The sequence below is a fragment of the Lagopus muta genome, chromosome 3, assembly GCF_023343835.1.
Source record: "Lagopus muta isolate bLagMut1 chromosome 3, bLagMut1 primary, whole genome shotgun sequence".
Lineage (NCBI taxonomy): Eukaryota > Metazoa > Chordata > Aves > Galliformes > Phasianidae > Lagopus > Lagopus muta.
In genome coordinates, this window is record NC_064435.1 from 21,635,740 (window position 1) to 21,650,214 (window position 14,475).

General features: G+C 34.4%; 1 protein-coding gene across 6 annotated transcripts in view; it reads right to left on the bottom strand.

Annotated features, from left to right (window-relative positions):
- Window positions 1-14,475, bottom strand: part of VPS13B (vacuolar protein sorting 13 homolog B) — a 418,623-nt gene that overhangs the window by 374,520 nt on the left and 29,628 nt on the right. For 3 of the 6 annotated variants that reach the window (XM_048940337.1, XM_048940340.1, XM_048940341.1), the window contains 4 exons: window positions 12,424-12,544; window positions 7,610-7,777; window positions 6,447-6,628; window positions 2,644-2,818 (listed from right to left, as the gene is read on the bottom strand). In XM_048940337.1, coding sequence (XP_048796294.1) covers window positions 2,644-2,818; window positions 6,447-6,628; window positions 7,610-7,777; window positions 12,424-12,544 — 646 coding nt within the window. Of the gene's footprint in view, window positions 1-2,643; window positions 2,819-6,446; window positions 6,629-7,609; window positions 7,778-12,423; window positions 12,548-14,475 lie in introns of all 6 variants that reach the window. The other 3 variants (XM_048940338.1, XM_048940336.1, XM_048940339.1) reach the window with 1 other exon arrangement.

A 14,475-nucleotide genomic window follows, 5' to 3' on the forward strand; every position in this document is an offset into this window, starting at 1 on the left:
CAGGGTATAGGCAGCAAAACAGTTTGCAGTGAAGACAGAATGGGATTTTTAAAATAGTTTCTTCAGTTCTGGCCTGGCTACTTACAACAATCACCATCTTTTTGTGTTCTGAAGTAGATAACCACATCAAAAATACATGATCACAATTAAACGCAGTGACAGTGTTTCCGCATGGCACATTTGAACAAACACTGCATAAGAAATTGCAGGTTTGCTCCTTGGTATTTTCTGCCATTGCAAACTTATTACAGTTTCTTACCATTCTGACTGCAACTGTGAACATCAGCGTGAAAACAGCATATTATGACTATTCCATGAAAAACTAAACACAAGTAAACACATTCACAGTTGTTCAAAAAATAAAGCCAAAGATCTACAGACAGCAATTGCAAGTTAACCTTCCTGAGGACATTCAATAGAAAAGATGACAAGAGACATTTTGACAAAGAGCTTACTCATATTTGTACCTAAGAATGTCAAGTTCCCATCCCAGATGCAGAAAAGATTATGTTTTCAGGCAGATGCCTTTTGAATTCATCTTAATCCTCCCCAAGCTATATTTCTGTTTCACCATCCCCTCATACCCTAAACAGAAAAAGAAATAAGGAAAGCTCTCCATCTCCCTCCTATTCACAAGCATTCTCTTCCATACATACCTGTTCATTTTAGTCTTCTCATTACTAAGCTATCCTCTGTCTCCAGTAACTGGATCTTTTCATCTGAAACCTGCTGCCTACCAGTCCCTGCTGTCCTCATACTTATTCACAGGACTTCTCACAGAATCACAAGGTTGGAAACGACCTGCAAGATCATCCAGTCCAACCACCCTCCCATTCCTATCAGTGCCACAAGCTACTAAACCATCTCTCGTAGCTCCTCATCCAGGCGCCTCTTGAACACTGCCAGGGACGGCGACTCCACCACCTCCCTGGGCAGCCATTCCAGTGCCTGACCACCCTCTGAGAGAAAAAGTTTCTCCTAATATCCAACCTAAACCTCCTCTGGTATAACTTCTTGCCATTTCCTCGGGTCCTACTATTTGCCTGGGAGAAGAGGCCAGACCCTTTTGCACCACAACCTCCCTTCATGAAGTTGTATTCAGTTCTCTGTATTCTCTTCCCTATACTCAAATGGTCCTACTCACATTCGTAGCTCCAGAAATCCAGATACAAAGTTGTAGCAACTCTAAACATTTTAAATAGCTATGGCATGAAAGGCCAGATTTTCTTGAACTTCAATAGGAATGAAGGAAAAAAATATCCAAAGTACAAAGAAAAAACTCTGTTGGAAAGCAAGAGCAATGCAACCCCAAAGCTGAAGAACTTTAGCCCTTCTCCTGCCAACATACAATTAAAACATTGGTTCTATATAAGGAGTTCTTACAGTTCGAGATTCTTTTAAAAACTACATGCTGTTTAAAGTTCCCGGAGAAAATTAAGTTAGTATTTTCAAAATATTAATAATTAAGCACTTCTAATCATATGGTGTAACAAACTCCATATTTCTTGTATGGCAAATAGTTCATAGTACAGAAAACTATTTGATCTTTCAAGAAAGTACAGGAGAACTATTTACAGACATCCTATTTATTTGCTCAGTTCCACACAGCAGCAGCCCAAGAGAGAACTATACATCTGGCATGAGAGCAACATGGTTATCCGTGCCAACCAACATTAAAGGCTACTTTTCAGGAAAAAAAAAAAAATCCACTGCTGTAGTCTTTCCAATAACGTATTATTTTTCTGAAGCCAGAGAAGGCAGTAATACAGAGGCAGTAATACAGAATTTAAAAAAAAAAAAAACACACATAAGTAAATTGAAATTACATATTTCTTAAAAAGAACAAAAAAAAAATCAATATTTTATACCGACAGTCTTGAACTGCTGTAACACTACAAAAACAAGCATAGCTTAATATTGCTGCATTACTTTCACATACAACTTCAAAAATTTTCTAAACGTAATCATGTAGTACTCTTGCATTTTACTTCCCCAGACAAATTCAACCTTGGATTGTTATGCTAATTGCCTCAAGAAACTAAAGAGAAAGGCGAAGAAAATTCACCTTTCAGTGTTATAACTTTTAGAAGATTAATCTCATTAAGGGACCATGAAATACCATGAAGAGGAAATAAATTTTAAATGAAAATAAAAAGAGACTAGACAACATAGAAGAATTCTTAAACTACTGAAAACATATTGCAAAGTAATACCTTGCTGTTTAGATCAAGTTAACATATCTGTTCTCAGTAACAAGTTTCAAAGAAACATGAAAAACAGCACTTTGAAACTGGCTGCAGCCCCACCTAAACTAAATAACAGATCAAACAACAAACAAACAAAATATAAGTTGCCTAAAAATAGGTATCTCACTGCACAAATACTGATAAATCAAATTACTTCACTGTGTCACAGCTCCTTAAGTGTCTTTATATAAGCTTAACCTCAGTTTTGCAAGGATCACCAGAACACTTTTCAGAACACGACATGAAAAAGATATTGATGCATTACACACACCTATAGCACAATGAACTGGCTGTATCAAATCACAGACTGCCAAAGCTCTTTGCTGTGGCTAGCCTTGGTCACTTATATTTGTAAAAAGCAAATAAATTAGTGCTTCAACACAAAAATTGCATTTACCTGTGACGTTCCCCAACATATCCTTTGTGTGGCAAATCAAATCTTCGCTTTCTCCATCTTTGATGTTCCCTATTTCCCCATAATAAAGAGCAATCCCAAGTTGCATTATGCGTATAAACATAGGAAGCTGCTGATCGGAAATTGAAAGTTTCAAACTTTCAACAAATGTATGAATCTACATCAAAGAAAACAAAAGAAATCAAAATCAAAGTACTGTCCTCATTGAAGTCTTTTTAAACTGTATGGTTCATACTAATTTTCAAAGTGCACTCTAATTTCTAAAAATAAAACCTGTAACAACACAAGGCAAAGGGCTGCAAACGATGACTGTCAGAAAGCTCTTTGGATTACTACACAATAAATTTTATGTTAAAAGTCAAATGCAAACTACTATGCTTGGTTGGGTTTTTTTTTTTGTTTTAGTTTGGAGTTTTTCTTTTGCTTGTTGGGGATTTTTTGTTTGGTTGGGTTTGGGGGTCTTATGTTTGTTTCTACAACTATTGCTAAAGACATTTCCAAACCACGTAAGTAGTTTTGATTAAATACCTCTATGAAGATTTCATAAAAATCTCTGCATTCTAAAGAAAATCTAGATATACTGGTCTTTACATTCAAGTTCTTTCACTTTGATCCTTTTCCTACTGTCAACACTATTTTGAGTGGACAGGTAATGACTGGGGAGTGGGAGAAGAATTCATTCCAAGTAAAATGTGAAAAAATAGTTTGTCAGCATATTCCAGTTCAAAACATGTCATTAAGTAAACCACTCTAAAAGAAAGCTCTGAGAAAACTGCAGTTACTAAGGTGAAATGTTACCCTTCCTTCAGCAATATTTTAGTTATTATTCAATATTTCAAAATAGTTTTGAGTGTTTTCTTGTTATAATGTAAAAACTTAGATTTGATCAGAAAGCTACTGTTCATTAACATAGGAGCTCTATGAAACAATTACAGAAATACAGAAATTTTCTTTAACATTAAATATATTTTTTAGTTCCAGGTACAATTTAGTTGTTATTGTTTTTGTTGTTTGTTTTGTGTTTTTTTTTTTTTTTTTAACATAAAAATAACAGAAATGAAAAGTAGCTGCACATCATCACTATCTTAATGCATTTCAACTCACGAAACATGAAAAATTACTTTATAAGCAGTACTGGATATCCACAGACAGGTAATATAATATAGTAATATCTACATAAACGTGTGCTAGTATACCAGTAAGGTAATTTGAATAAATCTACATTTAGTGCAATTATTACTCGGAGCTCTAGTTACACCGAATAAATGACAAGGTAGTATAACTCATTCTCTATAGACTTGCAAAATGATTTATCAGACTTCTGCTGTTATTTAAAATTCTCTGAAAGAAGAGAGCATTCAAAATCCTAAAATACATTTTGGAAATCAGAAACTAACTCTTCAATACCAGTTTCAACATCAGCTGATTTAAAGCACATCTGTAATCTTTTTCATAAGTGTACACAGCAAGTGTAAGGCAAACTGCTTTCAAAATTTGAAAGACAAAAGATTATTTTGTCAGAAGTCTTCTTAAAAGTTGCACCTAAGGCCTGTATCATAATGGAAGACAGGAACATTGAGTAGCACTGTAGATAAAAGACATAGTTTCTATTAAACTACTATATAACTGCTACATTCCTGTGTCTGTATGGTACTGCCTTCCCATCAGCTTGCTCTTACATTGCATCACCAGACAAAAGCACTTACTGCTTAGTGAGTTCATTCATCTCACTAAAATTTATAAAACCAGAAGAAAAATGACTCCAGTACTCTCTTCCTTAGAGGAGTCTCAGCTTAAACTCAGTAAGATTAATTCGGCCAAAACTTGGCAGCATTACGCAGATGGTAAAATCATTCTTGTCTCTACAGCAATAATAAAGGAGTTCATGCTATTAAGAACTTGCAAGCCTTGGAAACTTTCACTCAAGACTGAAAAACAGATACACTTTACTAAATAAACAACACAATAAAATTCATCACACAGATCTCCACAGATTGGGAGAAAAATAGAATCACAGAATCACAGAATTGTAGGGGTTGGAAGGGACCTCCAGAGATCATCGAGTCCAACCCCCTGCCAAAGCAGGTTCCCTACAGCAGGTCGCACAGGTAGGCATCCAGGCAGGTCTTGAACATCTCCAGAGAAGGAGACTCCACCACCTCCCTGGGCAGCCTGTTCCAGTGCTCCGTCACCTCACTGTAAAGAAGTTCTTGTGCACATTTGTGCAGAACTTCCTATGCTGCAGTTTCCGGCCGTTTCCCCTTGTCCTGTCTCCACTCACCACTGAAAACAGTCCGGCCTCGCCATTCTGCCCCCCACACCTTAGATATTTATAGACCTGGATCAGGTCCCCTCTCAGTCTCCTTTTCTCAAGGCTGAACAGACCCAGTTCACTCAGCCTTTCCTCATAGGGGAGATGCTCCAGGCCCAATAGAGGGTTACAGCAGCTTTTGTCTTCAGCTGGTAAAGAACACGAGCTGCTGATACTGCACCAGCATCACCTGTCATGCTGTAGCACAGAAGCTACAGTAATATCACGTGCAACAGAGACTTCATAAGCTTGTAAGTGCCCTGGAATTAATCCCATTAATGAAGTAGATATTTACTGGTACAGCTTCTTCTACTTAACTTTTGTAAGAAATACAGCTGTGTCCACTTAATACTTAAATATTTTAAAGGTAATGTTTTAAAATAAGTACATTCTGATGAACTGCAGTGCACAACTTCCATGCATACAACAAATTATTAAGTTATCAAATATGAAATGTGTTTGGGTAAATAGATTTGCAGAGCTAATTAGAGCATAAATAACACTGAAATACAGTGAAATACTTAAGTCAAAAAATCATTACCCTTGGACCAATATTCTTTGGAACATATGTTATTAATTCACCTCAATATTGATCTCTCATCATAAAACTATATATCCAGATTTAATTGAGCATATTTGAGAATAAATTATATATATAGTAATGTGTATAAATGTTTATATATTTTATATTTAAATATTCAAGAAAATAGGAAAGACAACCAAGGAAAAAGGTAAAATAGAAAAAAAGCTATGCACAACAAAACCAAAAATCAAAGTGTACAGACAAAAAGGCAGAAGATTTTAAAAAACCGAAATGTGCCTTTAAAAAAGCAGGAGCAATACATGACCAAAGATAACCAAAAATGTATGGAAGAGTTTAATACAAACTCAATCTAATTGCTACCACTCCAGTGCACACTAGTATGTTTATTTTGTCTGACATCCAGTAAAAAAAACTCGTATTTCGTAACAATCATCATTTTTATGACAACAATACCATTTTAAACCATGTAAGGATCTCATTCAGCATCAGACATTCATAAACTGCATTGCACTCTTGCCCGTTATGAATTGGGCTTGGCTTGCTGCTACTTTTCATGTGCCTCACTAAGTACTGTTAATTGTTACACATGAGAGCTAGGCCTAGATACCATTTTCTTCTCATTATAGAAACCATAAAACACACTACTTCCCCCACTTCTTCCCAAGAGATTTTCACAGACATAATTTTTCCTTAAAATTATGATTACATTTTCTTTTTTAAAACCATAGGAAAAGTACAAAAGATTAAACAGCATCACTTACATACATGCTGTAAAATATTAATTGCATCATATCAGTAGAAGATAAAAAATTCCCATCAGCAAAACAACAGCAGTGGTATTTTATCTTACTTTAAATTTCAAAGTATATTTTTCTAGATCCCAAAACTAACACAAAGACTTAGTAAAACAAAATATTTTTTGATACCTACTTTAATAATAGATGGCATTTTGGAGTTGAGGTTATCGTAAGTAAAATGCAGACGAGTCTTGAAGGAACATTTGTACAGCAGAGGTTCCTGATAAAATTCAATTTTACCACTAGCATTTCTCTTATCGAGACACACTGTGCAGTCAGAAAAATTGATCATCTTTCTCAGTACCAGATCAGTGGCTTTGAAAAGAAGTAGATATAAATGTTAAAAAAAAATATATACTGTGCAAGAAAAACAATCCAGGCATACATGATCTTATCAAAAGGGAACAATACAAGATGGCTGCACCGTCATTATTTTAGATCAACAAAGCATTTGCTTATATGATTGAAGTGAATAAACAAACATGCACACAAGGATTGCTCTTCAGATGAATACTTAAGTAGATATAATTAATATGTGTCCTCACTTCCTAAAATTTTCAAATTGCTACCCATTCCCAGTATGTTTTACTTATTACTACTCTCCTGGAAATAATCTTGTGTGCTTTCCCCCTTAGGAAACTAATACTGGAATTGTCCACTGCACCAGGGATATTCTGTGTGATCTTGAAATGCTCTGTGCCTGAATTCCACTTCTATCAAACGTCAGTAAGAACACTGAGAATTACAGAAGTACTGAGAATATTGGTAATTCAAAGACTGAGACATTTGGACACTGACAACGAAGATAAAAAAAAAAAAACATAAAATAAGTGAAAACTTTTCCTGAAAGCAAGAGGTATAACACTTTCCAATTAATATGCCAAACTCACTACAGTAAGGCAAGTTTTATATCTCTACTCAGCTTAGTTGCAGATTTTAATAAGATCACAAGCAATTGCAACAGAGCACCTTAACACATTACTGATCATTTACAGAAATAGAAACAGATTGCATAAGCACTCACCACCAGTAGCAAGTGCAAAATGAAATAAAATCACAGGACAGCAAGTATGAGCAGAGAAAGTTTTAGAATCTGTTGTATAATCATTTAAGTTTGCCTTAAGAATCATTAGAATTGACTCTGTAACATTAAGGATGAAATAAACTCATCACTACTGAAAGTAGGCAGAAAGTTATCTTATTTCTGACACAAAACGCCATTTTAGTTAGACTAAGAATTACTGTTTGAATTTGAGTTCCATCTTTAATACACTAAGCCAGAAGATATCTACTCACCAGAGATGTCCATAAATGCTCGATCCCAAAACTCATCCACCGTATAGCACTCTGCAGAAGTGATATTGACTGAGAGAACAATGTCATCCTCCACATACTTCAAAATGAGATTGTTGATCACAATATTGACATTGTTTACAACACGCCTAATTAGACTCTGAACATAGCCTATAAAATAAAAAATTCTTATATAAATAAGGAAGACACAATGCCAAATCCATCTGTAATTGAAGTGATTATTTCCAAATTACATTTCTTTTTTATCTCAGAACTAAAACATCAAATACCATCCTTTATACACCCAAAAATCAAAAGCCCTGAAGCTTTTTGTAAGGACAATTGGCTCAACTAAGTCAGACTTCTGTAAACACAGCAGTTAAGTTATGAAGGCAAAACTGTAAATACTAACAGCCAAATACAGTACAAGAGATTAGTTGCTTTTCCTGCCAGCAAGAACCAGGTTTCAAATTAAAGACAATGGAAGATTGAATAAAAGATAAAGACTGACAATATTTTCTTTTAATTGAAAATTATTTAGAAAAAGGATTAAGAAGATGGCACTCCAGAAGTTGCTGGAGTTCTTGAAGTATGTATATATTCTAATTCCACTCTTAACTCGTTTTAAAAAGTTAACTACTTTTTAATACGCCTAGCATTTTTTCATTGTAAAAGCTAATATCCACATCATGCTCAATAAGACTCCCGTGAGATATAACAAAATCAATTTCTGTCAACAACTAAAGAGTAAGCATCTGCACTGAAACCTGCTGGCATGAAATCCATTTAGATTTTTTCAGATATAATGTGATTGGAAAAATAATCTGTACTGTGAGCTCCCAGTATGCAGTAAACACTCTAATTTCTTTACCATACTGGTAAAACATAATACTACACATATTTGTGTATTCTCTGTATAATGAATGTAACTATGGAGATAAATATCTTGTGTTGGAAAAATACCATGACTTAAAACTGTTATGTTTTAAAAGGTTATTACATTACCCACATACTTTACCCAAAAATATATTTAATACATAGTTAAAAAGCAATTGTACACTTATAAATCCACAGGTTTGAAGAACAGTTTTATGAAATTTGCATTAAATAAAATTTATTTGACCAATTTTAATTCAAACAAATCTGAGATTTAACATCAAAACATAGCTTTATAAGTAGGAGCAGGCTAACGCTGCAACTTCTGCTCTACTTGTTCTAGCTACTCAGTTTCACATTCAAATACTGATATTCATCTTAGAGTATATTAAATACTTTACCACCGTGATTTTTCTTCTACTCGAGACCTGCAAATTTACACACTTGACATCCAAACCTTTTCTTACCCAGCATTCAAAGCCTCCAATCACCTCTTATTAAATGCAAGACATGCTTTCAGATGCCACCAGAGGCATATTGGGATTCTGACTGAGTTGTATGCTTGAAAAAGTATTTCACTGTTGAAATCTTAATTGTATGAAAAAGTATTGCCTTTCTTATCATAACTCACAGGGCCTTATTTTACGCTATTTTTGAGCATATGTTATTCCAAGTATGGTTAACAGAACAAAAATAACATTTTAACTTCTGTCATCTTAGTAGATTATAACTGTATTAAAACAAACAAAAAAATTGCAAAACATTTTAGTGCACTTTTCAGGGCAAAGGTCTACACACACAGGAAAAGCAGAAACACAGTAAAAGTCAAATCTCTGGCAGATGAAGTTACTTTTTTAACTGTATTAAATTGAATTAAACTTTTTTGTGTAAACGTTTTCAGTGTAAAAAGTTACAGAATATACACAGAATAACTTTGTTTTTAAGAGTTTTCTCACTCACATCTTAAAAATGTAAAGTATAATTCCAGATTGTATGAAATCAGAAGAGCAAGCGCATTATTTCAGCACTTAAAAATTAAAACCATGTCTCTTAAGTATGAGCAAAATGCACAAGAGACCTACTTTCACCACTGGCATGGTGTGAACTGGCCTGCCTATTAATAGAAGCTGGCACAAACAATTCAGTTGTTTGTTTTGGTGGTTTGTTGGTTTTTTTGTTTTTTGTTTGTTTGTTTTTTTTTTTTTTTTTTTAAGCACAGGGTAGAGATATACAGACTTTATAATTAGAATCAAAACATGATAATCAGTAACCTAATGACTATTTTCAAGCAAGCTATTAATTTCATTAAAGAAAATGAAGCTGCCCTTACACAAACCCAAAAGCTTTCTTTTGCATTAATGCATTTGATTTTTCTTAATATTTTTCTTCAAAGAATGTTTCAACATCAATTCCATTTGCAATTTCCTGATTCGAATGACAGAAACATCACAAATCTAGCAACACAACAGCAAAACCAACAAAGAGTGAGCTGTAAAGACAGTTTCCAACGTTATTCAGAGCAAATTACGGAGCAATAAGGACTAGTCTAAAAACAAAAACATGAGTTTTCATCTGCACATCTTCTAGCCCAAATGCATAAAAAGAGCAGAATTCTGTCTCCCAAATGAAACAGAGGTCAGGAATTTGAAGAAATACAAGAAGTTTTTAATCAACCCTCACATTTGGAGATGTTTTTAACTGCTATTTCTGTAATATTTAAGCATAACACTATGACGAACCTTGCCAGTAAAATTTTGGTGTATATATATATAGTAAAATACAGAAATATATAATAAATATAATGAAATGGTGGAAAACACCAGAAAGTCTGTAGGGGTAAATCCTCTTCTGAGGCTCAACACAGAAAACCCACACATATACCTCTTCCAAAGTATCCAGAACTCTATAGACTGCATTATGCAACAAAACTTTGAATGTAGGTTCAGCCCCATGACTAAAGACTATCACAGCACTGTATCTCAGAGTCAATAGAATTGACAGCATCAGACTTCCCCACTTTTACCAGTGTTCTTTTGTTACCAAAGCAATATTTTAGGTGAGTTCTGCCAAACCCCATAGAAGGACACAAGACTCTTTGTGATAACAGTAACAAGTTACAACAGTAATCTATATCCATATCTTCAAAAGATGAAAGCAAATACAATGCACATGACAACATCTTACTAAAATCCAAGATGTGCAAATTATAACTTTGCAAGGTTATATCCTATACCACAAAGAATAGAATCACCCCATAAGGAGGTATGTATCTCTAATCTAGGCCATATACTACAAAAGATTTCTGAACTATTTAATGTGTTACATATACATTCAGAGATAACAAAATAAACAATGGGAAAAGCACAACTGTATTTAGAGAAAACAGCTGCACAGAAAGTAACTTATAACCCATCCAATAAGGCAAGTTTTTCACTAATGCTCTCAGAATCATTAGGCTTTACTCTACACAGCTGATGGAGTGTGACAATGAAGAAGGTGACAGCACCCTACAGTTTCAAAGAAGCACAAAACATATCTACAGAAACTATCAAATAGTAATAAATGTCACAGGGTTCTGTAATCTGCTACAGTACTGCAATTAACTTGTATGGCATTTCTATGAACACATTACTGTGAATCACAGTATATATCTCATATATATATATAAAGAGAAAACATGCAAATCAGTTTTCAATGTTCATGTTGCATTTTGACATGTGAAAACATCTTTTGGAATGTTCAATTTGATCAGATGTCAATATTTCAATACACATGCCTCCAACATCTGTCTTTTTCTAGAGGACACACCTTCCTGGGAAATCCAGAGGTGAAACTTCCGGAAAATATCATGAAACAAATGCTAAAACCATCCTAGAAAGCAGTACAATCCTCCAACTCTTTTCCAAGCCTTATACTCCTGCTGTTCCCAGGTGAAACATCAAGAGCCTAACACCAACACGTCACCAGAGCCAAGGTGCTGTCCATGGTAGAATGTGCCTCAAGTCCTGCAGTTCCCAGTCATTGGAACTTACTGGATTTGGAGCTGTGAGAGCCTTCAGGTCTGGTTCCAAAAGTGCCCATTCCAAGCTGATACTACTCACTACTACATGATATTCCACATGCTGAATAATATCCTCTTTCAATTCAAGTTAAGGCAAGTAAAAACTTAGACTTTCTGTTAAAATAGAGACAAAAACTAACACAAAACTGTCATGCCTATAACCTACCTAAAATTATGCGCATGAGAAGGCAAACTGAAATTCATTCCAGTACTCTCAAGTTTCATATTTCTGTACATAGCTATGCCTCATACATTAAATTGCTGATCAGATAACACAGTTCTTCATTTTTATATCATACAAATATTTCCAAGTTCAACTGAGACAAATATGTCAGGAAAAACAAATTAGCATCTCTACTAGCAGACAGAACTAAATAAGAAAAATCCATCAGGACTACTACTCAAAGAGAAAACCCTATCTTCAAAACCATTTTAAGAATCTGAAAACTGAAGATCTGAAAACATATAGAAAAGGAATTTAATGTGAACCGCTGTGACACAACCAATTATTGAGCAATAGAAAATAGTGATCTGAAACAGAAGAACTAGATTAATGAAGTGTAAAAATCTAATACACTACTGAAGGATTCTCAAACTAACTCACCTAGCTCTACAAACAGGTTATGTACAGTTAAGGATGCAACAAAATTTAAGGAAAAGAGATAAGCATTAACCAAGTCTTACTGCATGCAAGTTCTATTTTGTAATATCTTGGTTTTCTATTCACTGTTGCATGATTTGTAAATGGACAGAACTTTTTAAATGTAAAACTAGTTGTCAAAGATATGAAAGTAACTTAGACATTTTGGTCACTAGAATAAAATTCAGTGGTTTTCTATTATCACTCAAGTACAATCCAGCTTCTGACATTATGGTCTACCTGGAGGTAAATCAGGGTCAGGAGAAGCAGACTGCTGAACTCTTCGTGGTTTTACTGCTGATTTCATACTTTCCGTGGTACTGCGGTTTGTTGAACTTGAACCACAACTTTCATGGTCTTCCTGCTAGAGGAAAAGGATGCAATTGAGTCAATCAAACAAATAAGGAAAATAAATGTGGGAAGAACAACTCAGTAAATATTTAGTACTTCTGGCACTTTTTCCTTCAGTACAATCTTTTATTTCCATCTAACTACAGAAATGATTACAGAGCTGGCTGGAAAACAAACATTACACAATTAATACTTGAATTACCTTAAAAGTATACTGTCATTTAACTATTAACATAAAATGAAAGAAGTAGATCTTTCTATTGAAACCTTTCATTCAAAGTTAGCCTCCTCCAGAAAAAGAGTGAAATGCTCTCAGGATGCTACTAAGATCACAGATAGAGTTCAGGAAAGAAACCAATCAAGGAACAAATGTAAAGCTCTTCAGCATTAAGCTATAATATTCTTAAGTCCTCTGTTCACTAAAAAGCACACTGCTTAAGCTATGTTCATTTTTGTTTTGTAGAGGACAAGTGATGCATTTCCTCACATGCTACCTGGTATTTTTAATAATCTCGAAGTAATACGAGCTTCACCTGAAGAAAAAAAAAAAAGAGATGACTGAACTTAGAGAAAACACAGAAAACAGAGCCACTCACACACGGGAATGGATAGAAATCATCCCTATAAGATAAGGATGAGTACCATTACATAATTTGAAGTTTTACAGTGTCTAATAAAGAATTAAAACAAGGTTACTTTTTGAAGAGAAGTTTTGTCACAGTCGGATCTTGGAAAACTTTTTTTTGTGATTTTCTCTTTTGTTTGTCTTACTTATCAATACTTGGCCACTTTAGCCTCTCACATTTTGATTCATGAAAAATAAAAGAGGTGCTTAGTCACACAGGAGTTTCCTATTCCGATGTATGGAAAAAAAAAACAAATGAAATGTTTACTATCATTCATTTATATCTAGAAGATGCCTCTTCACCAACGTAAATATTTTATAATCAGAAAAGCTCACCCATTCTTCACATCCCCAGCTTACTGAGAAAAACTAACTTGACTTTAACCTAGAATTTTTAAGTAACTTTAAACTCAAACCCTTTTTCTTGGAAACCCGTTCACATGTAGCACGAAAATATTTTGGATGAATCATCATGCTGCTACTTACTTGCAAAAAAGCAACTTCCTTACCAAGCAGCCCAATTAGTACATTCCCTTCTTTTCTGTATCAAGTGTGGTTACATTCTATCCACGTACTGCAACAAAGGTGTCCAGTGAACTATTTCCTAACTTCAAGCAAAATCTATGCAACACACTCAGCACGTATATTACTGGCACTTAAAGATGAAGATGGATTTAACCTTTTAGCACTTTCAGAGAGTTAGGAATACACAGGAATACACAACGGCATGCTGGCTGGGGGATGCCTTTATTTCTCTTTTTTAAAGAAATGGGGGAGAAGTCATGAGTTGCATCAACGTTAAAAGAAAGTCTCAAATCCTAGCATATAACTAAATTCAATTCATTTTTCTCCCACATCTTGGACAACACCTTACACTGCCTTGTATTACACAATTACCAAAATGGTCAAGAGTTGTATAAAGAGTTTTGAGGTTGGGAACACAGCAACTTCAAATAAGCTACCGATACTTTATAAAACAAATGTTGCATTGTTTTAATTATCCATAGGTCACAGTGGCTGCAACCTGCAGAACTACATTTCTATTTAAATTCAAAACCTTTCTGTACCTGTGCATTTCTGCAGACAGTTAACTTTAAGAGCATACTATTAATTTCTCAAACATGTGGCTGTCTCATAAGCCCAGAAGTAAAACATGTTCATTAAAGAAGTGTGGAAAAAGTTCCAAGTGAACTGCCAAAACTAGCATAATTATGAAAATATTTAACACTGGAAACAACTGAAATCACATACCGTATATAGATTACAGTGATGTCATCATAAACACACTGCCAAAATGTACTAAAACTACTGCACTC